This window comes from Halichoeres trimaculatus, unplaced genomic scaffold, assembly GCF_033239565.1.
Source record: "Halichoeres trimaculatus isolate MK-OKI-2021-1 unplaced genomic scaffold, fHalTri1.1 fHalTri1_scaffold_19, whole genome shotgun sequence".
NCBI classification, from domain to species: Eukaryota; Metazoa; Chordata; class Actinopteri; order Labriformes; family Labridae; genus Halichoeres; species Halichoeres trimaculatus.
The window spans coordinates 11,051,736-11,078,493 of NW_027437197.1; the positions used below are offsets into that span (position 1 = coordinate 11,051,736).

The 26,758-nt window shown below is 41.3% G+C and overlaps 1 protein-coding gene across 1 annotated transcript; it reads left to right on the top strand.

Annotated features, from left to right (window-relative positions):
• On the top strand, positions 1–26,581 carry slc39a10 (solute carrier family 39 member 10). The gene is made up of 11 exons (XM_074695170.1): positions 1–42; positions 9,030–9,111; positions 12,697–14,230; positions 14,355–14,532; positions 19,053–19,228; positions 19,809–19,979; positions 20,156–20,261; positions 20,336–20,647; positions 21,462–21,542; positions 23,680–23,870; positions 24,048–26,581. The coding sequence occupies exons 3-11, from the start codon at positions 12,719–12,721 to the stop codon at positions 24,201–24,203; spliced, it is 2,883 nt and encodes a 960-aa protein (XP_074551271.1). The 5' UTR covers positions 1–42; positions 9,030–9,111; positions 12,697–12,718; the 3' UTR covers positions 24,204–26,581.
• The last annotated feature ends 177 nt before the right edge of the window (positions 26,582–26,758 follow it).

Sequence of the window (26,758 nt, forward strand, 5' to 3'; positions counted from 1 at the left end):
TGGTACCGAGCGGAGAGGAGATGCACACGGCACTCGAGTGAGGTAACTATATAAAAAACCCATTTGTTATCATTCACACCCACAACATGGACCCGAGCAGTGTTTACCACATCGTGTAGATAGAATAAACCACTGTGAACAAATAAAGCTTTATCTTAGGCAGAATGTACAGTCGCTGCTTTTTATCGGCTGTGGGCTAATTTCCGGTGAATCGTCTGCTAGCTTATGTTAGCTGCTTTGAGTTGTTACCTCTGTGCTAATGTTAGCATTAGCCAGCTCGAAAGGGGCGAGTGGTAACACAGACAGACCGAAGGGCTTAGGACGTGTATCATGGGTTGTCGTTTGTGCTAAGCGTGTCACTGTTTGGTGAATCAAAAGCGTTTTAAACGTTTGAATACTGTTTGTTGGTGCTAACGTTTCAATGACGGGGATAGTCGCGAGCTCGCTCAGCGTTGTCTGATGCGCACCACGTGCAGTTATTTAAGCCCCTCCGTTGATCAAAGCATCAAGCGACGGGCGGTATCGTTTCTCTGCCTCAAAAACTACCCTAATAACTGTATGGATCTGTTTGCTTGAAAGAAAGGCTGAGCAAAGGGTACAGTTTAGGTGCCCGTATGAGATTGCATTGTTCCTTTCACCCATCGCATCAGATTGTGTAGTATTTTTAGTTGTGTGCAAATGTGACATTTTTGTCATACGCCCTTGGAAAAACAAGTATGAAATAACTATACCTTAGTATGGCTCGTTGTTATTTCAATATTAAAAAGGGATTATTCATAATTTGTCTCATCTGCTTGGTACACGGAAGCAAGTGCTGCTGATGCAAGAGCTTTGAGCACATGGTGCCGGTTACACGCACCCATGAGCACATCTTCAAAAACGTAACATTGGTCATTCAAGCATGTCTTCAATATTGCTTTCAATTGTTTTATTGCTGTTAAAATACCTTAACTGCACAAATAATAATAAAATAAATCATATTTGTAGCTGTTTTCCACATTCCAATGCTTGGGGTTATCGCAACGCGTTTAAAGCAGTGTAAAGGAAAGAAGTGAAATACCTTTAAATATTTGTAATTTCGGTTGTTCTACTTAAAACGTAAGCAAGAATTGTATTAAGCTTGGGCTATATAAGGGAACAAATTGCTCCTTGAGCTAACAAGCTAACACCATCTGATTTTACAAGTAATTAGAAGCTGTACTAAGCCTAACTTTTTAACACCCATGAAAATGTGCACATGATAAGCTTTACATATTTACTGGTGGCATGCGAATAAGCTAGAAAAAAAAACATGTTGGCAGTATGATTGTGAGCCACCTGACTGGGTATTATAATACTTTCTCCCCTCACATGATTTCAGATTATTCATTTCAGGGGTTAAAGGAGGCAGAGGGAGGAAATGGGAGCACTTTCAATAAAAAGACCTAATTATCTTTCAACAAAGACATTGAACAGTCAGAAGTATAAATGTTTCCTCTTCCAAAGCTCTACCATTCATGACCAGTGAAATGACCATCATGTGTCTTAACAGAGTAAACAGCCACCCAAGCGTTCAGCTGCACAACTCAATAATATTTACGCTCCAGTATATGATACTAGTGCTGCTTTTAGGTCACAGCCTACAGCTGAGGGTATAGCTCAAGGATAACATGTAGAGGCTGTTGTGTCATTGTACATTTTAAAAAGCTCATTGTGCTTAAGGAATGAATATATCCTTTGTAAGGTGATAAATATGAGCTACTGAATGTGTTTCTTTTGTAATGTGGTAAACAGCTTCCAGTGATCAGGAGGTTTCTGTTTTGAAAAGTGCAGTTGTGGGAATGTGCTGCAGGGCAGTGCATTTAGGGTTTATACATTCTGTGTATCCGAATAAACTTTTCAAAAAATATATATATATATGTTCAGGACTGATGTTCAAATCATGTTTCAGTCTCTGCTTCACAGCTCAGATGTGCAAAGCAGACCTATTGTATGACAACCCAAGCTTGTTTATGAAAACATTTGAAAGGCATTATACCGTACTTTTAGTTTTGAGACTTTTCAGGAGGCAAATGCAAAAAACCCACATACCTATCTCCTGTCAGTATCTGGCATCTGGATATTTGTACATTAATCTGCTATAGTTGGACTGACATAAGAAAAATATAATTTGGCACTAGGAATGGGTACTTTTCACATTTGAAACGATATGGTACTGACACCCGGTTCCTGGCAATTGGTACCGGTACTCAACGGTACCAGTTTTCGATACTTTTCTGTGTTTATGCAATAAAAAATATCAACTCGTTTAATTATAAAGTTTTTTTTTTTCAATTTAACATTTATTTTTCAATATATAACCTTGCAATGCTGTGTTGATGTCCAGCATGAAAAATCACCTACTCTTTCTCTCCCTCACAGTCACAGCGATGCATTTAGGTACCTAAACATGGTACCTTTTGGTTTTACATGAATCGATACTCGGTACTTTTGCCAGAATTCAGTCGGTATCTTTAAAAGTACCTAATTCGGTACCCATCCCTATTTGGCACTGGCTATAAACTTTGCCGAGTCTCAAAATAACTTGCAGTCCACATAAAGAAGTCTGTAATGGAGTTTGGGTAAGAGGGTGAAAGAGCATAGGTAGAAAGCACTTGTGAGCATGTGAGTGTGTAGATCTCTCTAAATATTTCATGAACTACACGTATTCCTGAGCTAAACGCCCTCTTTGCCTCTATTTGTCTCTTGACTTTCTGCCAGTGTCCCTAGGGCCATACAGGTAGTGTAGCTGTGGAAATGAGTCTCCTCACCTCCTCATACAAGAGCAAAAGATTTTATCAGTGTGCAAGTTTGCCTTGTAGTTTGTTTTTTAAATGTAAATTTAATGCTACACATCTTTGTACCTTCATTGTGCCTACCCTAAGTGAAGGCTACTGCTGCTGCCAGCTGCTGGTTCCAAAAAAGGATTTAGTAAACACAGATCCGGCTTGTCTATTTGTTTTACCTGCTCCAAATGTCCACAATCTTGTGCACATTAGACTCTTCCCACGCTGCCAATGATATACAGTCTTCTAAGCCAAAGAGTTTCACATTTCATATCTTAAGCTTTTGCAGCGCCACAGCCCTGTAGTGTATTTAAAGCTAACCTGCATGACGTGACAACTGGTGCAAACATTGAGTGTGTAATCCTTTAATCTGTATGTACACCTATCAGGGATATTTTTTTAATGGGCATTCCACTCAGAGGTACGGGTAAGAACTGTGATGGGACTTATATACTGTTCATAACATGTAATCCTCATTCTCATGAATGGGGAAGTTGACACTTGGAGGATTCCGAATTCCAAACTTGATTTCTCTCGTAAAGTAATTGATAGATTAAAAAAAAAGAAGAAATAATAGGTTTAAAAAAACTTAAATTTCTGCCACGTTAAAGTCAATGGTGCTTGCTCACTCTCACTAATACTAGCTTTTTTCGCTGACTTCCTGCTACAAACACACACTCACATACACGCACTTACACACACTCACATGAGTAGGTGGTCAGGTGGTAGATCCCAGACTCAGCTCTGAATGCTCTAACATGCAGAAACACACCTTCCTCCCCTCCTCCCAGTATAAATTAGTGTAGTCACCGGACTCATTAGTCTCCAAAAATTCAACCTGTTACTCATATCAGTGCTGGTGTGAACATTTTCTATAAGTGGTGTTATTCATTAAAGGTAAGAATCACTCTGTTTTTACAGGGTGTTTTTCTTTGACATGTGCACGGTGTACTCCTCAGATGATTGTTCTCTTTACATGTCGTGTGTAGTCTAGCCTTGCAGTCTTTTGCTCTTTTACACTTTGATGAACAAGTTTCCAGGCCACAGAGCATCAGTCACACACCTGCGCCTGGCCAGTCCGGCTGTAATACTCTGCAGTGTTGTGCTTCAGGACTAAATTCAGCACTTTCTATTTGTGTCATTGTCAAAATGACTCAGTACTCTCGACCGACAAAACCTTTACTAAATATGGGATCTGTGAAGTTTGGCTAAGTTTGCCTGTTTGCATCAATTCTATTTGAAGCAGTTTGTGCTGAGGAGCTTGGTGTGTTTGCACTGTTTACTCAACAGACTTGTTTTCAGTAATACAGTCTACAGAAGATAATCACATGGGCAGTTTGAAAGAGCGGGGAGATGTTTGTCTTTTGTGGGTCGTTAATTAGTCATCTTAGTTGTTGCGGAGCTGTTGGGAAGAAGTAAGACCACAACAGGTTTCTGCACCTAGATCCAGAACTGTTCTCACGCTGCCTGGTAAAGATCAAAGCTTTTTACGCTACTGTAAGTATGCCAGGTACTTGAGTCAGGAGGTTTGCAGGGGACCTACCGCACAGCTTCAGATTCCACAGAACAGCTACTTTTGATCAGGGAGGTGCTCTGTTGAGCTGTTAAAATGACTGCCTTTGGGGTTATTCTTTTTTTTAAGCGTTTTTTAGAAGCATAAGGTGATTGGCAGTGTAACTACAAAAGTGCTTTGCCCAAAAAGAACAGGTGAAGGTACAGTATACTTGTCTGTGGTTCTGGTGGGTGATTGAGGTAATGATTTAACATGATGACTGCTCGTGCTGGTAATGTGTCACTTTGCAGCATCACTACCGCTGAATGGTTGCTTACGAAACAGAGAAGACAGCTGACAGTCTGTTTTTTCCTTTAAGCCGTCAACCGTAAGTGTCAGCAGAAACACGCTGCTTGCACTCAACTCTTTCATTGGTCTCCCACTTCACTGAATTTCTTGATAAAACTGCAGATTGTTTTTGCTCTCGGATTCCCACACACCATCTGCTACAAGTTGACTCTGTGAGCACAGACGTAACCTTTTACTCGCACAACTGAGGCCCTGCAAGAGGCATTCCTTTCTGATAGGGTAAGGCTGTGATGGCAACAGAATTTAAAGAGTAACATCAAGTCAAACGCACGAGATTGCATGCTACAGGCTAAAAAGGACAAGTGAACTAACATCATGTCAACATTCACAAGAATTTAAGGCAGGGGTGGGTGTTTAAAAAATGTATATCGTGATTTTATTTATGCTAAAACACAATCACATTGTAATCACATTTTTTTATTTTGACTGTTTTGTATGTTCTTTAACTGTGTAAAACAATTTACCAATTTAAAAACAATGTTTGTAATGAAAAAGGATAAAAGATTATGTAAAAGATGATGTAGATAGTATGTTCAAACACTTTTTTTTTATTTAGGTTAACAATTCGGCAAACTTGTGCAAAGTAAATGTTGATGTGCATAATACTAAGTTCTTAGTTTTTAGTAATAGATTTTTAATTTTGCTTAACTCAAAAGGAAATCAGCTACAACACAACTTTTAAGTAAGTTGCACAGTTGCTACAATACAGCTGGCTTATCAAGGTAGCATATCAGTTTAGTGACTGCAACTTGTTTTTTGAGGGAGCACACTCGTGTTATTAAAATACAATAAATATTAGGAAAAATAAACCGAACCAAACATCAAGAAAATCAAGTTTGTAACAGTCCTCCTATCAAATGTAAATGTTACCTCTTGTTATTACGCACTTCAGCCATGTAAACTCAACTTCACTTAAGCCAGTCTTCATTTAAAGTTGTCTAAAAGATTTAACTGTCACAAGTTATTAAAAAATAACCTACTAAAAAGCAAAAAATTATATTGTAGACTTGAGTCACTGCATTAAACACTTAAAAGCAGTGTAATCCAGAAGAACCACAAACATCTGTGCAAAATATGTTTGGTCACTGTGAAAAAGGAACTCAGATTTTTAGCCATATGGGGACCACATCCTTTGCAAAGTAAAAGATTTCTGTCACATCTTTACAGCGCTTTCTTGTTTTTTCATATGGAGTGCCCTCATTAACTACCTATATCAAAAACATTGTCTGGGCTTCGTGGATTGACTTTCGGCATACATTTTTAGGGGCTTTCTCTTCGGGTGGTTGAAAGGTTTCATTGAGTTTACGTCAGGAGTATGATTTTTCTTGTTGCAAACTTTGCAAATGACCGTTATTGGATAACCCAAACAAGCTCTGTATTGCGGGGACACGATTTCTATTGGAGACCAACTCGTCGCTTTCACTTTTATATGCAGCCATGCTTTTTTTTAAACAAAAGTGGGGATCAAATTGGGAGGGAAAAAAACAAGCCAAGACACTGCCGACAGCTCTTTTGATTGGTTCAATGGTGTGTCTGTAAAGCCGACACGTAGCAGATTAGCAAATGGTGTGATTTAGCAGAGAAGAAAAACTTTGGATGCGGCTGTACATGCGTACGCAGAAATATTGAACAGACAACGTTGAGTGGAATAGAGTGTGTTTCTACGATCTCCATGCTTTGGCAGATTGTCATCACGTTCTAATCCTTAGCGATCTAAGATAGTCATATCTAGGCCTGCACAATATGTCGTTTGGACAGCGCCATCGCAATATGCGCATGCGCAATAGTCACATCGCACAAGTGATGCGACTATCCCCCATTTATTGGAGAAATGGAAAAAAAGCAACTGAAATTGAAACCTATTCTATTTTGTACAGAGACATGGCCTCCTGGATCCCTTTCATACAGCAATATTCATCATTCACAGATAAACCCCCTTGGCCTGGATTTAAAGGGATTATAGGAATACAATGGTGTCATTGTGAGTCAACCAAATTCTTCCCAAATAGAGCTATTCAAGTCATCTGGTGAAAATTATTATTTTTTAAAATATCGCAATATATATCGCAATATATCGCAACCCCCAAAAAATCGCAATGTCTTTTTTTTTCCCAATATCTTGCAGCCCTTGTCATATCCCACGCCCCTAGTTTAAGAGAAGCCACATTACCCATAAAGGCCACCTGATCAAACTGAAACAAACAGATACAGATTTTTCAAATACAGAACTATTAAAGCTTGTGTTTTACTTTCAAATTTTAACTTATGAACTAAACTTTAAAGCTTGGTGACGTCTTTAACTTCTGTCAAGTTACACACCGCTCTTTTTGGAACATGTATTTGTCTTTTAACCCAAAGGCAAAAAGAGCCAATTTATGAGAGGAAGAATCTGAGAAACTGTAAAAGTTAAGTCCTTGTAAAGTGTGGAATTAAAGGGCCCATCTAACTTCCTGTCGCTGTCACTGCAGAAATGCCCCTCCGAGCACCGAACTGTCAGGGAGTCAGCACAGGCAGGTGCCAACTGGTCGTCAGAAGTGAAGTCCTGGCAGGAGATGCCAAACCCTGACTTTAAAGAAACAAACTGAAAAGGGCTCAAGAAATTATGAATAAAGAAATTGGGCAACTTTCTTTTCTATTGGATTAAAGATGCCATTCACCAGTTCTTCACAGGTATTGCTCATATTACATTTGGACAAAATTCAGTTTTGTTTTACAATTCATGATTTAAAAATGATCTCAGTGAAGATATTTTGATGGGGGTTTGCCTTAAAGTCAGCTTAAACCAACATTTTTTATTATCCAATTCAGTTGTATTTTGGGCTATTCATTGATCATGAATTGATTTGCATTGGAATTTCAGTATCAAATCTGTTGCAAACTGTAATTATAATGACACACTCTTAAGCCTTATTTTTTCCCCTGCAGACAGTTGCCTGACACTTACATGACAGAAGTCTGTTGAAGTGTGTGAGAATCATGTGAAGTAGCCTGAGGGCCACAGTGTTTTTAAAAACGGATGTGTCTCTGTTGTCACTCGTGTACTGGAAAGAAAGGGCTGGATTGCAGAGCCTGCAGATATGTTTAAAGAGTCTGAAAATTGATTTAAGGATTTATTTAAATTTTCCAATATTTGCTTAGTTACATGGTTGTCTTGGCTATTTTTTAACTGGAAACTTATAAAATATGAACTGTAATTTTTACAAATCTTGATGGTTTTGGTTCGATAATATATGTATTTTATATTTTATTGAGTACCAAATTAAGTGTATTATTTTGTTGTCTAGTGCTATATATAAGGGATGTAGGAGCAAATGCATGACAGATGTAAACTCTGTAGGATCCGAAAACAGTGACAGAAACTAAGGCAGCGTGATAAAGAGCTGGGTAGGTTAAAAGAAGTGCAGCCTAACTCGAGTCTGTCTGCTATTCTGTGCAAAAGGACATTACTGTTACCACAAGTTTTTAGAGAAGATTTGATCAGGACACTGATCTTCGATCCTCTCTTTCTTTTAGTAAGTTCATGTTTTGAGAAAATGTGCCCTCTGACATCCCCAACCAGTGTATGAAGCATAAAGCAGAAACACCAGAAAGATGCTGCCAAGAGTCTGTGTCATTACAGTTTTATTACTGTCCTGCAGTGACCAGGCTGCGTCAAAGTTCCTTTTTTATTTTTTTGTGTATCTCTAAGGATTACATCAGTTCCTGTTCTACCACTCTTTCTTTGTGTACAAAACTGTTTTAGGGAAGTGTGTGCACAAAACCATCCTTGAAAACCTTGCAGATTAGTGGGGAAATTAAATGAAATGGACTAATTCAGTTTTCAGAGTTGGTTACTGTTCTGTCAAAGTAAATGATTGGAAAAGGGAACACTGTCCAAATACATTAGCCTGTCTTTAACATGTCTGAAACTCTTTGCTTGGTGTAATGGCTTCCTACTTATAGTCTTAGTCAATTCAAAACACATTCTGATGTATCATTGTTATTCAAAGTGTTCACTCTGAGTCTCAATCAGCTATGTTTGAGGCTTTGTTAGATTATTCGTATTGACTCCTCTTTAAAAATGGGCATTGAAGGGGCCTTAAAGGCAGCTGCCATCAACTGTTCTGTGCAAATCTCCTCTAAATGGTTGAGTATCAAAAGTAAACTGCACTTGTACATGTTTTTTAGTAACCCTGACCTGTCTTTGTGGATACTTATTCATTCTCAGTGGTTGTCACGATACTCGCCTTCATCAATCTGCTCCCCCAAGTAATGCTTCAGATGACCTCTTGTCACAAAAGTGGAATTTTCTAAAACTTGAAAATGAAAAAGAAGAAAGAGATGCCTAAATTAAACTTGTCCATTTTCTTCAATATTTTTTTCAGAGTACCTAATTCAAAAGAGTTGGAAATACCCCTCAAGCAATAGCATCAGGACTGGGGGCTAAACAGGAGGAAAGGTATCGCGGTGAGTTGACAAGTTGCATTTTAATGTATGATGATGGGATTATGTACTGTGATGGTGATTACATCAGCAACAACTAAAGAGGATTAATTCTAGGAAGACCTTTGATCCTGTGTAAATATGCCTTTTAAAGAAACATCAGTTCTGCTGTTGTGGTGGTTTACATGTACAAATGATTATCAACTCGAAAATTTTGTGTAAAGTATGCACTATTAATACCTTTTTGCGTGAGAAAGTAGCAAGCAACAGCTTTAAAGTGATACTCCGGGATGGAACAAGTTGGGTCCTATCACAAGGTTTAGGTCAGAAATTACCCCTACAGCAGTGTTTTTGTGCAGCAGAAGCCCAGGGCGCACGCACCAAAGACCTCCTCCCTGCTCGTCAGCTGGTTTCTTCTGCACTCAGACAGGGCCATTTTTTACTTGACCAAAAACACAAATAAACAGACTCCCACTGAAAAAATCAGATATTGGTCTGCATACACGCTTCATTTAGAGAATTTTCAGTGTGTTACTTTCACACAAAAACACAGCTACATAAGGCTCTAGTTCTCATCGTGGCGTAAAACAGCGCTACCTCCGCTGCAGAGCCACAGCTGGCTACAAGGCGCTCGCCGCTTAGTGTATCAGCGCGCAGGTAGTCGCAGGTAGTCTGCCAGGACGAAGAGACACGAGGAGAACTAGAACCTTATTTAGCTGTGTTTTTGTGTGAAAGTATCACGCTGAAAATTCTCTTAATAAAGCGTGTATGCAGACCGATATTAGATTTTTTTGGTGGGAGTCCGTTTGTGTTTTTGGTCTAGTAAAATATGGCCCTGTCTGAGTGCAGAGGAAACCGGCAGAGGAGCAGGGAGGGGGTGTTTGGTGCGTGCGCCCTGGTCTTCTGCTGCACAAAAAACACTGCTGTAGGGGTAATTTCTGCCCTAAACCTTGTGATAGGACCCAACTTGTTCCATCCCGGAGTATCACTTTAAAGAAAAAGTGTACTGGATAGATTCCAGGTTGGACCAGTACAGCGATGCCACTTTTCAAGGCTTTTTCCCCTGACTTGGTCAGAATCGTGCATTTAAAAAACAAAACTGCACTGTTTGGAATACAATTTAACAATTTAAGTTCACAGTCTGTATCTCCTACATTTGTGCTACTAGCATCCCAGATTGTACTTATCATACTACTGTCACTTTCATGATTAAGAAAAAATGGTATATCCAAAGAATGTTAATAACTTCAGCTTTCTCAGTTAGCTTTAACAGAACAGCATATAGCAAAGCTGTTATTGGCATTGAACAATGAACAACAAGATCAGAAATACTTGACCCTTGAGTGCACAAGATTAAGGAAAACACTGTAAAAGAAATAAAATGTAAACATTTATCCAATAAACAACTTTACTAAATTTTTAGTGTGTATTCCAATAGTTTATAAGATTTGTGAAATAGTTTGTCTTGTTCCCCCCAAAGGCCATGCACAACAAAGACTATTCAAAGTAGAACACAGCAGGCTTTGTTGCTGCTCAGAGGGTGTGCTTTTAAAAGCAGGTCCTGCTTCTGCTTCAACCTATCTGCTGGGAGGTTCATAGGTCACTGCTGTCTCATGTTTATAAACACTGTCTTGTCGACAGCCGTGAAGAAGGCTTGTGACCACACTCACTTAGCACAGCCTTCAAACAGGATACTATCTTAACTTCTTGTCCACACTAAATTTTACACACCTCTCAGTCAAGGGCTCTCAGTGGTAAGTAGGCTTTCAATTGGTTTCTCAAGGCTCATGCAATGAAGAGATAAGTCTGTGGTAAGATATTAACTTTATTTGGCAAATTTTATAGGTGTTTGAAAGCTGTTTAGTTGGACCACGTGGTTGGTAACCAGGAGTCGTAAAACTGCACAGGTCAGATAATTTTTTTCAAACTAATACTAGGTGCGTTCACAGTTACAATTCTTCTACCCTTATGTGAGATTACTTAAAATGTTAAAAACATGTAAATAACAAATTTAATGTGTTATTGATATAGCTGAGAAGAGAATAGGAAGTCAATCATCTTTCACTGATAAGCTGCTGATGTTGTCTGCAAAGTGATTAGAGCTTTGAGGAAAAACAAAGGCTCTGTTCAAGTCACATTATACATCTTGAAGTTTTTTCAAATAAACTGTGTAACAGCAGCACATTACAAGTGTGACTACTAGTGTTCTGATTTAAAGTGTGGCTCCTGTGTAATTTTATTTAAGTGATCTTTGGCTCGTGTCGTGTAGGTCCAGTTGAAGTTTTGGTTTTCAATTTTTCTCCTTGTAAGTATTCAGAAAAGAAGTCAGTGTCAACATAGTGTGATCTTTTGCTGTAATTGTTCCTACAAGCCAATAACGTGCAGTCCACCAGCTTGACAACTGTGCAGCAGATCTATATTGTGCTTCATTTTTAACATTTAACCCAGCATGTGTCTCAGCTGTACTCATCTATTCCCTTGAGATGTTCACACTGTAGAGACAAACTTCTTTAACAAGCAGGCTGCAAGAAGACTGTGTGTTAATATGTGTTTGGTCTCTGATGTGTGCAATCATACCATTATAAACTATTCCTCATCTGACCCTTCTCTACTCCTCTGCAACCCCAGCCAGCCTCCTCTCTTCATGCATCGACCACCCACAGGCTTCGCGAGAGGTCTTATGAGGATCATTTGACTGAAATGAATTTGCTGCTTCAGGGTTTTCTGAGTAGGGGGAAAACAAGCAATTTATTGGACAATTTTCTCCAAAGAGTTTATTGTCCTCTCGAAGATTCTGTCATATCTGTTATGTTAAGCTAAAGATTGCAGTTAACTGCAACTGCGGTTAATTGTTGGTGTCAGTGTGACGAGTGTCAATCAGGAGTTTTTGATCAGGTTGTTAGAGGTCAGTGCAGATCACTGATTTAATGTGGTGCAAAAGATCAGTTAGTCTGTGATCTGTTGGCGTTTGATTCATTTAACAGTCCTGTGGGTGAAGAAATACTTTACTTGACCTGTATACAGTGGATCACAGACACACGTCCATAAAACAAGTAGAAGTTGAGTTGATTTGTAGTTGGAGCCAAATCTGATGATTGGCCTGCCTCAATAACCCAAAGGTTTTGAATATAAACCAAGGTGCTGTATGACTGCCTGATACAAAAATGTACATCTGAACATTGAGCATCCCTGCTGTGCATGCCTCAGCAGTTTCCTCCCCATCTCTTCTCCTTGTTTCCCTGGCAGCCTGCCCCTGCCAGCTTATGTCTGTCAGTTGTCAATCCTCTTCCTCTACCAGCTTTACTGTTATTTTAAGCTCCTGTTTCTCACTTCCTTCATGCCAGTAGCAATTAGCTCAAATACTCACAGGTATGCCAGCTTTCAGTCACTCATTTGTCTGCTCTCAGCTAAAGCCAGACAAGTCCCACATTGCCCCACCAGCCACCTTGAAGTTACAATGTCTCTTGCCTTTTTGTGTTTCTTATTACATGAGGCAATATGAAGACAGACACAGCTTTTTACAACTGGATGTTGAGGATATTTTGAAATCTTTTACTCAGAGTAGAAATGAATGTATGTTCTGATAGTGCAATGTTTCTTTTTTGGCAGGGGGACCAGTAGTAAGAGGACAATGCGAGTCCACGTGCACACCAAGTTCTGTTTCCTGTGTGTGCTCACCTTTGTCTTCCATCCATCCAGCCGCTGTCATGGAGTAGGGCACAGCAACCAGCACGGTGGGCATCAACCTGCTAACCACAACCATGTGCACAACGACCTGCAAATCTCTGATGCTCCATACGTGAGAGGAGCTACTCCCCCTCCGGAGTCCCACATTCATCAAAAACACTCTCTAGAGGAGGAACAGCAGTTCTACATTCAGCAGCTGTTCAGGCGTTATGGCAGTAATGACCGGTTGGATTTCGAAGGATTTCAGAATCTGCTGTTTAGTTTGGGTCTGGGAGAGGTGAAGATGGTAGGTTTGGACCATGATGATCTGGGCCATGATCATGTAGCTCATCTAGACTTACTGGATGTGAAGGAGGGTACTCACACTCATTCACCCAATGTAAGAGGGGGTGGAATGGGTCATGGACATAAGCATGATCATTCTCACCATCCACACCACGAACAGGTCCCCACAGAGTGCAGCTTTCACAGTACTGCTAGTAGCCCTGCTTCTGATGTACCATTGAGACAAGATCATGGTCATGATCATGGTCATGATCATGATCATGATCATGACCATGGTCATGACCATGGTCATGATGCTGGACAAAGTCATGATCATACAAACGTAGAGGACAGAGTCCATAAACATTCTGATGGACATGTACAGGACACACATGATCATCAACATGGGCATGACCATGATCATACACATGAAAAAGAGCCCAAACATGAGCAGGACCATTCAAAGAAAAAGGACCAACCTACTCAACCTCAAAGTAATGGTGACCACAGTGCTCATGATCACAGGGATCATGACCAAGTCACAGAGCAAGTACAGAATAACCAGGAGGACCTGTCTTCTCAACCGCACACTGATCATGACCACGGCAACCACAGCCATGAGTACCATGATCACAGTGGTCACAACCATGACAAGGAATACAAACATGAGCAGCTACAGGAACAGTCTAACCACGAGGATTCGTCTTCTGATCCTCACGGTGATCATGACCATAGCAAACATGACCATGGTGATCATGACCATGGCAAACATGACCACAGTGATCACGAAGTGCAGATAGGGACAGCCACTGCACCAAGCAACCAGCTGCAGCAACCATCAGAGGTCTCTCCAGATCCACTACTGCCTCCCTCCGTCTCAGAAAGCCAAACAAAAAGGCCTGGAAAGCCAGTCACAGCTGGAGGAAAGCTTAGGGCCAACAAGGATACCTCTTTGTCTGATGACCATCTGCATGGACACAGCCACGACGATGGTCACGACCATGGGCACGGTCACGACCATGGGCACGGTCACGGCCACGGTCACGGTCACGGTCACGGCCATGGTCACAGCCATGGTCACAGCCATTCTCATAAACGCAAGAGGGAAGCCCCGGGAGGGAATGCACTCCCCACTCTGCCTGGCCCTTCCTTGCATGGTCATGCAGGAGGGAAAACCCATCAGCATGACGAGGTAGGACTTGTTGGAGCTTATAACGGATGTAAATGCTCTGAAATAAAAGAAAGTTTAATTAACATTGGTCTTCTCGTGGTCTGTGGTTTATTTGCCTCATTCTGTAACATCCTTTTTCTTCCAGTGCCTAAACCTGACTCAGCTCCTCACCTATTATGGCTTGAGTCCAGATTCACTCATCTCCCCACGCCAGTTCACCTACCTGTGCCCTGCCCTGCTCTACCAGATCGACAGTCGTGTCTGCATTCGGCATTACCACCACTTGGATGTGGAGCAGGAGGCTCTTGAGACTAAAAGTTCCTGTAAGTACCGCTTTTATTTTCTAGACAGTCTTTCTCTGTCACTTCAAAACTTATTTTAAACAGAACAAACAATTAAGTACTCAAGAATCATCCAACAAAGTTCTAGAAACTGGCGATCTTATGCTGTGTTTTTCTTGAGACTCATCAAAGCTTTTACAAGGAATCTTTTTGTCTGTGCAGTTGTCATCTTTGGTAACCTTACTTCTCAGCCTTTTTGTTTAAAAAATAAATAGACTAAAAAAAAAAAAAAGACTTTGCTTTCACTGCCAAACAACAAACTATTTTAACTTTCTTTTTCAAAGACTAAGAAGATTAAGAATCAAGAAAGAAGATATATACTTTTTTTAAACTCTTAGACTATTCATAGGAAATGGCTACAAACCCACTGACAGTCTTCACCAAGCTTGCTACCACATATTGTTTTTTTTTTTTTTTTTTTTACCATTAACAGTTGCATATAACTTAGTGACATTTGCATTCAAATTCACCCAACTAGTTTATGTTGAACAAACTAAATCAACCCAACAGTAAAGTTGGCAAAAACAGCTCTCGTGCCTGGGGTCAGATGCCATGTGACTCTGAAAATGTACAACTTCCTCAACAACAACAAAAAAGTTGCTCAGGAGCCGCAAGAATGGTCCTCTTGTGCGCTTATCTGTTGCAAGTTAAAAATATGTTCATTTACTTTTTGTGCACAGATTTATTCTTTGAAAAAATGTTTTTTTCTGTCGATGATGCCCTTGCTGTCCAGTGTCTACCAAGTTCCTGAGTTAATTATAAACAGAGAAAACCAGGTAAGAGACTACAAGATCAGCTATAAAGAATGAAGGTCAGCGTTCAGCTGTTGGACATAACTGTGAGTCCAAGTTTATGAGAATGCAAACCGTAAAATCGTGGTGTTTAAAGTTAATGAGTTACAGGTCGTGATCTGAAGCTATAAAAAGCTTTGCTGCAAATCAGACCAGAACCATCTCTGAACACAGAACTTGCTCCTCATAGTTGTAGAGTGTTTGTATTAGTGGGTCAAACATGCAAACCTACAGGGATAGTTCATAAGTAAATTATTAGTAAAACTTGGCTGACAAGCTGCATTTACATTTTCTTCATGTTTTGTATGATGTCTGCAGTTTAATTGGTTTACATAAAATACACAAGAAGTTTCAGAACTGTCAGTGTAAATAAGGCCAGTGTGGGGTCATGGAATCTTCCAAGAACCCATTTTAATTAGAGGTTAAAAAAAAAGGTTATTAAAAAATATTCTAGCTGCTAAAGTTATTGTTACTTTAAGGGACTTAAGGAAAGACTCAAGCTGTCAGAGCAGCAGGAACGTGACTCCAACCGTGAGATTGGAATAGTTCCCTAAATGTACGCCCTCTGAAACCTTTAATCATTAAACACACTCCTCTGCAGAGACACCCATATTGCACATGCCTCATGGGCCACCATTGAAAACAGCCATAAAAATGGTAATAACAACGAAGAAGACAGCATGAACAAGTCAAAAGGGCAGGGCTGGCTCCTCATTAGTGCAAAACTAGAAGTGCTAGATCATCTGCAGCGGTGCACCAAGACTCAACCATAGGCATCGCCACACGCCGCGAAGCTACCTCTCATTTACCTCCCACCAGCATCCATGGGGGAGCTCAGAAAATTTGCAGTTCCTTCCTTCTGGTCCCCACTCCCCTCTCTTTTTGTGTTGTGCCAATTAGGAGAGCCTAAGCGACACCCAGGGCCATGTTTTCAGAGCCATAGCTCACAGGAGACGCATAATTGGAGAGAAGACACAGACCGGTGGGTCTCCTTCTCCTCTCTTCTGCTCAGTTATCTCTGGCTGCTATGGCCCTGCCACAGTCCCTGAGCCCACCTCCACATCTAATAGGCCTAACACACACACATAGCACACAAACTACAACTGCGTAAGGGTAATGAGATAGAGAAGTAGATGAGCTTCGTAAGTGTGAAGGACCTGTAGTGATGTACTGCAGGCTGATACACAGTTGCCTTTCAGGGTTACACAATGTTCCGCCTGATATGACAAATAGGAAAGCAGTCGACTGTAGCGTCTTCCTTTTTGTGAGGCACAAAATAGTGGTACCAATAAAACTGGAATAAAGGCTATTAAAGACATTTTCATTTATGCTGACAACTGTCTAGTGTGGCTGTCCACTCTGTTCTTCCTAATGATGAGGCTCTCCTTATACTTCTTTGTCTACGACTCACAACTGAGAAGCTAGAAGTGGGTGTGAGCTGCTGCCCTGCATGTGTATGTGGAATTGTCAAGGATCACTTGATTGGAAAGCTGCAATTTGCTCATCATATCTTAATTTTATATTTCTAAGATAGTTTTCTTTTTGGAAGATTTATTTACACTCTCTAGTATTACTTCAAAAATACACCTTTGGATTTTTTTTTGTCACATAAACAGGATTAAAACAAACCATCTACAATATGCAATCATAGAAATGCATCTATGCATATGAAAACTAGGGCCAATAAAAGTGAAAACAAACAATTTCACTCATAGCTAATGTTTTAAATCCTTTCTTTGCAGTTCTTTGTGTTTTTTTAAACAAGCTTTGAGATTTTGAATTTAAATTTCCACTTGTAGGTCCTCCTCTTCAGATGTCAGTTGTACATGTCTTACAACTGCTCTGTGAAAGATCCTGGACATGAAACTTGTTTTACTCCTCCACAGCTGACATTATTTTCATGTTTGTCTAACAGATGCCTGATGAGATGCTTCATTCTGAATCAGTAGTTTTAACCAGATTTCCCTTCTAAATTAGTACAACACAACAAATAAACTTTGGCCACAAACAGCAGTGCATTTTACATTATTTCTCAATAGAACAATGTCTGTTATCAGGCCAAATATGGGCTAATATCTATGCTTTAAGAATTAACCTGTGCCTCCTTAAATAATCTGAGTGATTTAAGTTCAAGACCCTTGTGGGAGCAAAGTCCCACTGCAGTCAGTGCCTTTACACTGACTTCAGTGCTTAGTCAAGCCATGTTGATTCCACCTTTTGAGAAATGCTGCCTCTTCTCATGATGGTAAACACACATACAGGTGACAAAACAAATGTAAATGACTAAATTATGAATGAATAAACTTGACGAAAATGCTTCTATACAGGACGTGGGGGCTTAGAGTTTTGTCCGACAAGGATGAAAATCATGTAAATTGTACGGTAAAAAGCATCCACCCAAGCAAACACTGACAGGAGGCATCAAAGCCTTCTGTCAGTGTTTGCCATCTTCTAAACAGAACCCATTTTTCTGTAACCCCAGGTGAACACAGAGGAATTAGGGTTGGGGTATAAAGCTTAAGACAAGCGGCTGTGTAATCAGCACTTACACATCAGTGCCATCCTCTTCGGTTTAAATATTTCCCCCTGGAGGAACTCCAGCCTCCTGTTCCCCAGCTTCCTGGTGAGAGGTTTCTTTTTTGTAATGTTTTGATCCTACAGCTGGGTAATGGGACAGTAACAGCTTGATTCGGTCTCTCTAAAGACCTCTTCGTCAGACACAAGACATGTTTCAGATCATCTCTTCTCAAGCGACACCACCTGGGGCTGATTAGACGTGAAGAGGAAGCGTGTCTGCCAGCGTGATTTTACTGTTATTAAGCATTTTTTCCCCACCGGCTTTGTGGCAGCTTTGCATCTTTCTGTTTCTGTGAATTAAGCTCTGGCAGTAGCTTGCAAAATGTTTGGGGAAAATATGCTTTTTAGTAATGGTTAGATATTTCACCAGGGCAAAAATATCAACAGTGGAAAGTTGAATTACTGGCTGAATCTGAAAGAAGCAGAGCTTTTGTCTGTTTGGACTCCTGAAATGCCTCAGTGCAGTCAGCTATCTGTTTGATATGCATTACAATCGTCCTGTGTGAGTCCGTATGTGTATTAAAGCTGAACATTAACAGTGAAGCATCCATCATCACTTCAGTAAACACACCACCATCATTGGTCTGACACTGAAGTCCTCACTACATTAAAATGTTGTCCTCTGCAGAGAGAGAATCAAAGTTTTTCATTCTCGGTTGGGCTCTGTTTTGAGTCACGTCCTGGGCTGACAGGTGGACTGACAGTTTGAGTGATAGTGTACCTTTCTGACTTTTCCTCTTCTGCCTCGTGTGTTTACGTCTGAATGAAAAACGAGGCAAGTGAAATTCTGCTGAAATGTCATTTCACATTTCTTGCTTTAGGCGTCATGTGTCATCACAAGGACACACGGATGGAAAACCTCAGGAGGACGGTTTCCTTAGCATGCGGGACAGGAAAGAATTCCTGCAGCTTGCTGCAAAGTGATGCCAAATCTGTGACTGATAGTGTCGTCTTTCTTTCTGATCACAAATTAAGATGACTATTTTTTGACAGCTTTGGAATCAACCAAAAAGATTCCCCCCAAAGTGAAAATCTTAGTGGTCTCTTTTTTTATTTAGACAGATAGCTTCAGCTCTCATCACAACATACTGTAAACAGCTGTTTCATTTTTCTCTGACCTGTCTCCTCCTCCAGTGTGGGTGTGGCTCTGGGGCTTTGTGTCCATCACCATCATCAGCCTGCTGTCCCTGCTGGGCGTGGTGCTGGTACCCATCCTGAACCAGGCCTGCTTCAAGTTCCTGCTCACCTTCCTGGTGGCGCTGGCTGTGGGCACACTCAGTGGAGATGCTCTCCTTCATCTACTGCCTCATGTGAGTGTGACAGAGAATGCCCTGTACAATGGATTAAACCCTTTGTAGAGTCTTAAATGCCCTTGTCTTCTCTGCTCAAAAAATAAAGGTTGAAATGATTAAAAGTTGGAGAAATGGTCCATGAATAATGAGCTCATGAAAAGCTTGATTTGTGGGGCTGACTACTGTAAATTACGCTAAGACGATGCATTTATCATTTGTAAATCTGACACTTCCTGAGGCAAGTTTCTAAATATAGATCTGGTTTTGTTTCATGTCTTTGGACTCACCTGGATACTGTTTTTTACATCTCAGCTAATGTCATTCTCACGCTTTAACTGCCTGCTAGAAAGGTTTTTGACAAAACGCCCGCCTCTTTGCCTCATCCAAACTGAAACTTAACTAGGCCAAGATCAACTTTTCCAGTTGTAACACTTTGAAGTGATAATTAAACTTCTTGGTCCCACTTTCTCCAAACAACTGTCATATCTATCACAAAAATATTGATCTTAGTGCAATCACTCACTCAGTAAACCTCAATGATTGTAGCCAATCTCCTGCTAGCCTCTTACTCGTCTTCTGTTTCTCCCCCTGTGTTCAGTCTCAAGGGAACCACGACCATGAAAGTCATGGGCACGAGACAGACCACAGCGCTGATCTGCTTACTGCCTTTGATGGCGTTTGGAAGGGCCTCACAGCGCTGGCCGGCATCTACCTCCTCTTTATCATCGAGCATTGTATTGGCATGTTTAAGCACTACAAAGACCACAAGGTGAGGTGGAGTGACCCAGCTGTAGCAGGAGACTTGACTAGACTTTCATTCAGACACTGAGTCTCAAAGTCAGTTTCTCTTTCCTGAGTTATTTCTTTCTGCAACAAACATCCAGTTAATTGGATTCTGCATTTCTGTATTTCTTCTGAAGAAGCATAATGAAATTTTTCTCACAGGGCAAGAAAAAGATTGAAGAGGGCAAGATTGGCAGGAAGTTGTCAGATCACAAGCTAAACAGGCGTTCAGATGCAGAGTGGCTGCACCTAAAGCCCATCAGTGAAGGTAAGACTTCCTCAGTGTCTCACTTTACACAGCAGCATTCAAACAAACCTACGAACGTGTCCTGTCTGTTTTAGACCAAGACGTGACTGTCGTCTCCTGTGACAACGGTCACAACGACACACAGCTCTCAGAGCTCCAGCCTCCCGACTCTCCAACCACCAGGACGCCACTGGCACCACAGCTTGCCCAGCAAGACCAACATTCGCCCCAAAAGGAGAACGGACGCAAGAAGGCCAAGAAGCACGGTCACTCACATGGCCATGGTCACTCTCACGGAGGGAACTGCCACTCAGACCAGGAGATGAAGGACGCTGGTATAGCCAGCATCGCCTGGATGGTCATCATGGGGGACGGGATGCATAACTTCAGTGATGGCCTGGCTATAGGTATGGGATTAGAGCAATACGATACCTCTGTCATGTTTAGAGCTTTAAACAGCTGCTGCTAAGCTTTACTCAACAGGAATCAAACCTCTTTCACCCTACAAACCTTCTGGTGGCTTGTTAATGCCACATGAGGGAACTTTGTATGAAGGATTAGACTGTTTCTTGTATTTTCTGCCAAATATGAAACCAATCAGACAACACATATGTCTAGACTCCAGAAGTGTAATTTTGCAAGATGGTCTCAGAAATCTTTGAAAAGGGAAAATAAAAAGAAAACAAGAAGTTTACTAAATCACAGCAGTTCAGCCTGCTGGAGTTTGAAAGCAGACAGGCTTTTTCCTGAATAAGATGTGATCATCTACCTTTTTCAAAAGTAGTGACAAGTCAGCCCCACAGGGGGTTAATGATTTTTTAATCTACTCTGATCTAATCAGGCACAGGAAGATTTTCTTCAAGAGGGCCCAGTTGGGTGTCAGCAGGCTTTTAAGATTTATTTACTTAATTTTCTCAAACTGCTGACTTAAAAAATATAAACTACTCTATTAAAGATGTTTCAAAGGCCAGGAAAACTCTCATACGTTGTATCCATGCAGTCTCATGCCATCAAGATATCAATTGTTGCCTGCATGTCTAGAAAGTCGACATTCTGATGCAGCCTGAGTGTCTGCTGGCTCAAGCTCCACATTTTGTCTTCAGGCATGAATGCCGTATCGATCCTATCAAACTCTTGACTTGCCCAGAAGTGAACAAGTGTATTTCTCCAAAATGTCAAACTTCTCCTCGCTGACATGTCCTGAACTCCTCGTCTCTGCAGGTGCAGCGTTCAGTGCCAACCTGACGGGAGGCATCAGCACATCAGTGGCTGTTTTCTGCCACGAATTACCTCATGAGCTCGGTAAGTGGTGCAAAAGGGCGCTGAGAGAAAGTGTCAGAAAAGTGAACAAAGCAAATCATTTACTCATCCCACTCCACACTGTTCACTTCATTTGCTCAGCTGGTAGAACAAAGCTGCTTTTGTGGAGGCCTCACAGCTCACGTAATGACGAGCGTTGTCTAAATCACAGCCTCCTGAAAATCAGCTCTTTGTCTCACCTCAACTGAAACTTTAATCTTAGTCTCAGACCCTCTGTCCCCTGGAACTCTTTAAAAACCCAGCGGTGTCAATAATCATCACTCTTCTTTTCACTCCAGAAAAATGTACTTTTTTCCAGATTAATGGCTTTTGTCTGACAGCAGCGAAATGGCTTGTCAGTGTGTCTGTCAGAGAGGATGATGTACTGTGCCCGGCGCTCATTGTTCAGTACAGTCAGACTCAAAGACGCTGCAGCTGCTGGTTTGATCATTTGCATTCAAATCGCTTTTCTCGGAGGACTCTTTTGATTCAGTTAGCATCAGCAATAGTGAACATTTCAGTGTTTCTGTTTCATTTTACTCTGATGCTCTCCCCCCGTCTGTTTGTTAATAGTGTGAAGACGAGGTGGAAAGAGTCGGCTGAGAAACAGAGACAATGGGACCATCCAGAGCAGATCAGTACTAATGATGTGTCTCGTTGCAGTGCACTTTCCATGCCTCGTTTGTGGGCTTGATGAATAGAGCAGTGTCAATTACTGCAGAGTGTGAACTGGTGAATAATAGCCTTGATTGTGCGCCTGCTCCCCCTTGTGTCGACTTGTTGGAAGTCGACAAGTCAAGTCAACTTATTGTTATGTGTCAGGAAGAAAAAACAGAAAATCAACTTCTGTTTAAAGATTCTATTCAAGGAAGAGGGATGAACCCCTTTGGGTTAAAAAAGCTGCTTTAAAGTCTGTGATCTTTGGCAAGTCACTTTCCTGAGTGCCAGAAATCTGCTCTCCCTGGCTGCATCTTCAGGATTTCAAGATGTACAACGAGACAGCAGAGAGCTTCACATTCCTGTCCAGCATTTCCATCCTTTAAAGCTATTTTTGCTCTGTGCTCAAGTTTCCAGATGGCAAAAACCACATCACGAGTCTCGAGCTATATCTGAAGATCAATCTCGCCCTGTGTAATCTTACATTTCCTGTTTATTGTCCGCTCTCTTCAAGAGCACTCACTGCCACACATTCACACCCATCGGGCCGCTTGTCATACCCACCCAGCAGTTTGACAAGTGCACCTCTCAGCTCCTCCTGAACACAAAAGCCGCCCCCCTCGTAGCAGCTGGATGGCAAAGATGATGATTATGAGGGTTCTTTAACCACCCAGAGTGAAGCTAATTGGCAGTGATGGGTGTGTTAATTGCGGTAGATGAGGCGGCGGCAGGCGTTTCTGAGTGCCTGACGGATTGGAACCGGGGAGACAGGAAACGCCAGAGAGAAAGTTGAAGAGGGGGGAAAAAGGCTATTGAAGTGAGGCTTGTGCGGACCAGCTCCTTTAACTTTCCCCCTTTTCTTCTGCTTTGATTGATGGATGAGAGCAGAGTGGTAATATATTCATTGAGGTAATTAGCAAGGAAAAGAGGCCGCTTGTTACACAGTGCAGGAAATGTAGGCCACCCCCTTCTCAGTATTCATCTCTCTTTCCAAATCCAGGGCGTTTCCGCTGAGACTTGGGCCTCTTCCCGCATTTGGCCCCGGCAATGATTGAAGAGGGTAGAGAGGCTACGGCATGCATATATAATCATAAGTGTTTCAGGAGGGAGTTAAAGACATATTTCTTACAGAGAGCAGCTTCTGGTCTGTTTGCAGCTTCTTGGAGACAGATAGCAGTGGCAGGTACATGGAAGGAGTTTGCCTGAGGTGATGAGGTGAACTTGTTGAAAGCAGAGTTAGAACAGAGCGAGGAGGTAAAGCAAAATGCACCACGACGTGTGCTCTGTAATTCACAGAGGGCTGCAAAGTTTGTGACACTTTGTAAGCTGTAAACAAAAATTAGACGCACTGCTGTCACTGATGCAGCCGCACACCTTCAGTAACTTTTTATAAACAGCATCAATAAGACTGACTGACTGAAGCATGACTGCTGTATGTTGGGATACGTGTCTAAATTCGGCTCTTGTCTCTCCTGGCTCACAGGTGACTTTGCAGTGCTGCTGAAAGCGGGGATGACGGTGAAGCAGGCCATTGTCTACAATCTGCTGTCCGCCCTCATGGCCTACGTTGGCATGCTGATTGGCACAGCTGTGGGCCAGTACACGCACAATGTCACCAGCTGGATCTTTGCCATCACAGCTGGCATGTTCCTTTATGTGGCTCTTGTGGATATGGTGAGTTGGCACAACACACTCCACAGCCCCACAGTGATAATTGTCCCCCAAACAACATCAGCTTAACTTTTACTAACTCCACTCCCACACGGGCCATCAGCGTTCCTCCTGATCTGCAATTCTAATTCCCAGGAAATCTCTTTCTGATTCCAAATGGTCATTCTGTCTCTTTCATAGCTGCCAGAAATGCTTCACGGGGACAGTGAGGACCACAAGCGCTGCCAGCTGGGACACTTTATCCTGCAGAACCTGGGCATGCTGACCGGGTTCGGCATCATGCTGCTCATTGCCATCTTTGAAGACCAAATCGTTTTTGACTTTGGCTTCAAATAACTTAGAGAAAGCAATGGTAGGAAATGAAGGAGGAAGAGTTGGATGTATCAGTATTGTTCTTCTTGGCCTTATCATGCTTTGTTTGCGATGTAGCGGCCCAGTCTTGCATGCTATGTGAGTCTCGTTCATGGCCTGTGCCTCCATTCCAAATAAGCAGCAGTTAGCTTATGCATATCTCAAGACTGTACCAGTGATGTTTACACTCTGTTCCTCCGTCACCTTTCCTCTGTCAGCTTCAATCTGAGAAACAAAAAGAATAAAAGGCTGGATAAAAGAAGAGTGAGGCTGCTATCGAACCAGAAACAACTCTACTCTGAATTAGTAAACTCCATCTTAAAAAAAAGAGCTGGAAGGTGGAGCAGGGCTTCCTGCAGAGAGGCAGCTGTCACAGCCTCGGCAGCTCACCGCGTAGCATCATCACCTGTTGTTAGCGTGTTGTTGTCCTCGTACTCTTCATCTCTTCTCCTCTCTGTGCCCCATCATCCATGACTTGTACATCTGTGGTGTGTGTTCCACCCGCCATCCGTCATCAACTTTTGATGTGATCATGCTGTGTACCAAACATCTCGTGTCTCTCTGTGCCAAGCCCTGGCCACTGGAGCAGAACCACAGCTGCTCCACACATCGTCACAGTGTTCTTAAAGAGACGTGAACCTCATCGCTGCTAGATTTAACATCAGAAACAAACCCTTCAGCTCATATTCTTCCTTCTCCTGCTCGTGGACATGACTCCGAACTGCACTGTCAAAATATAAGTGTTTCCCAGATGCTGCATGGGACATTCCCAAAGTTCTTCAGTGTTATTTTGGTACCCCCTTTTTCCATTATTTGTACACCATGACTGTGTTTTTCTTCCAGTTTAATCTTTGAGATGAAGTATCTTTTGTAGTAAATGGTGATTATTTACAAAGCTGCCAAAGCCTTTAAAATTTAGCATTTACAACATTTTTTCTTTAGGAACTAGATGTTTAGACGGTTAAAATTTATTTAGGGTTTGACAATCCATAGTTTAAGGATGAAATCCTTGTAGATCTTTTTGCTGTTTCTCTACTTAATTGAAATCAACTAAAATGTGAATAAAAACTGCTAGTTCTACTCGTCTTATCGATTGAGTGTAGTTCACTAGATTCTGAGTTTCTTAAAGGTGCTACAGTGGACGTTTAATTACAGTGGGAGTGAGAGATGTCACTCTGATGCATTTTAAATGTACTGTAAATATATGCCGTCTTTTTAGTGTCAGTAGTAAAGAAGCTAGGAGCTCATTTTCTTTTCTGCGAAGTAAAGAGAACAGTTTGCACCTCAGTCAAGGAATCCATCAACTTCCTGACAATCTGAATGAGACCAATTATAAGACAGCATTAAAGACCGGGTGCTTTCGTATGACTGCATTCCCTGCACTTGTAATGGATGTTAGACCCAAGTTATTAAACCGTATGATTAATAATAATTTTATTTATGTTTCTGAGGGAGTAAGTTAAAGTTGCTGCTGATTGTGCCAAAACTGGCCCCAGTATGGATTCTCAGTGGCTGGTGCTTGACACTGCCCCCTCCCTAAAGCCCCTACATTCCATTAGCTGTCCTGCGGCTCACTTGCTAAGCTAACTAGCTTCAGCTGATGGAGCACACTGACTACTTGTGTTGCTTCATTTATCCTGTCACTGTGTGACATCATCCATCGTTTGTGTCTAACCTGGCTGTAAACCATCATCAGTCATAGTGAACACTGTCACTGATGTGGTCGTTCTGACTGAATCATGCATGAAGCATGAATGAGGCGGTACAGATTTTGTGCTGAGTGTAACTTTGTTTTCATTCTTTGCACTAAAAAGTTAAAATATTAAAACTTTTGTTACCTTTTTGAAATGAGTTGTGTAACGATCCTGAGCGGTTCTTCGGGGTGTAGTGTTAAGCACAGGGCTTAGCTGCATTGCTTTTTCCTTTATGCAGACATTTTTCAGCTCATGCGTATGTGCATACAGTTCTACAAGACCTGAATGTATTACATTCTGTTCACAGTCCAGTGTATTATTTTAAGTGCTGTAGTTTTTCACATTGATTAATTCTTTTTCTATTACGTTTTTTTGATTATGCTCTTTATATTTTTTAGCTTGTATTTAAGTTTAGGGTTTTGTTTCTCTATAACAGTAAACATGGCTTAAATCAATGTTTCAGTTTGGTGCCTAGAGACGCTACACCCTGAAGACCGGTGTCTGCTGTTTTTGAGCAACAAATGTGTTGTCTATGATTGTGTTCATTCTTACTATGCTGTCTGTACATTTGTTGGGTAATCTGAATATAAAATGCAACATGTGACATTCTTGCTGTTTGCTTGTCTGTGCTTCTCTATCATGACATAAAGAACAATAAACTCTGAAATATCCCTGAGTTCTCTCCCTGATGGTTCTACTGAGGGTGATCAACAAAAATAGAAAGTATCAGCCTCAAACATCTGCTGTTTCTCACTGTTTTAGTCGTCTGTATCCTGCTGTTCTTATTGTTTGGCAGTACTGACTTTTATTACTCGGGTTTGTGCTTCAAGCGATCTTCTTTATAAC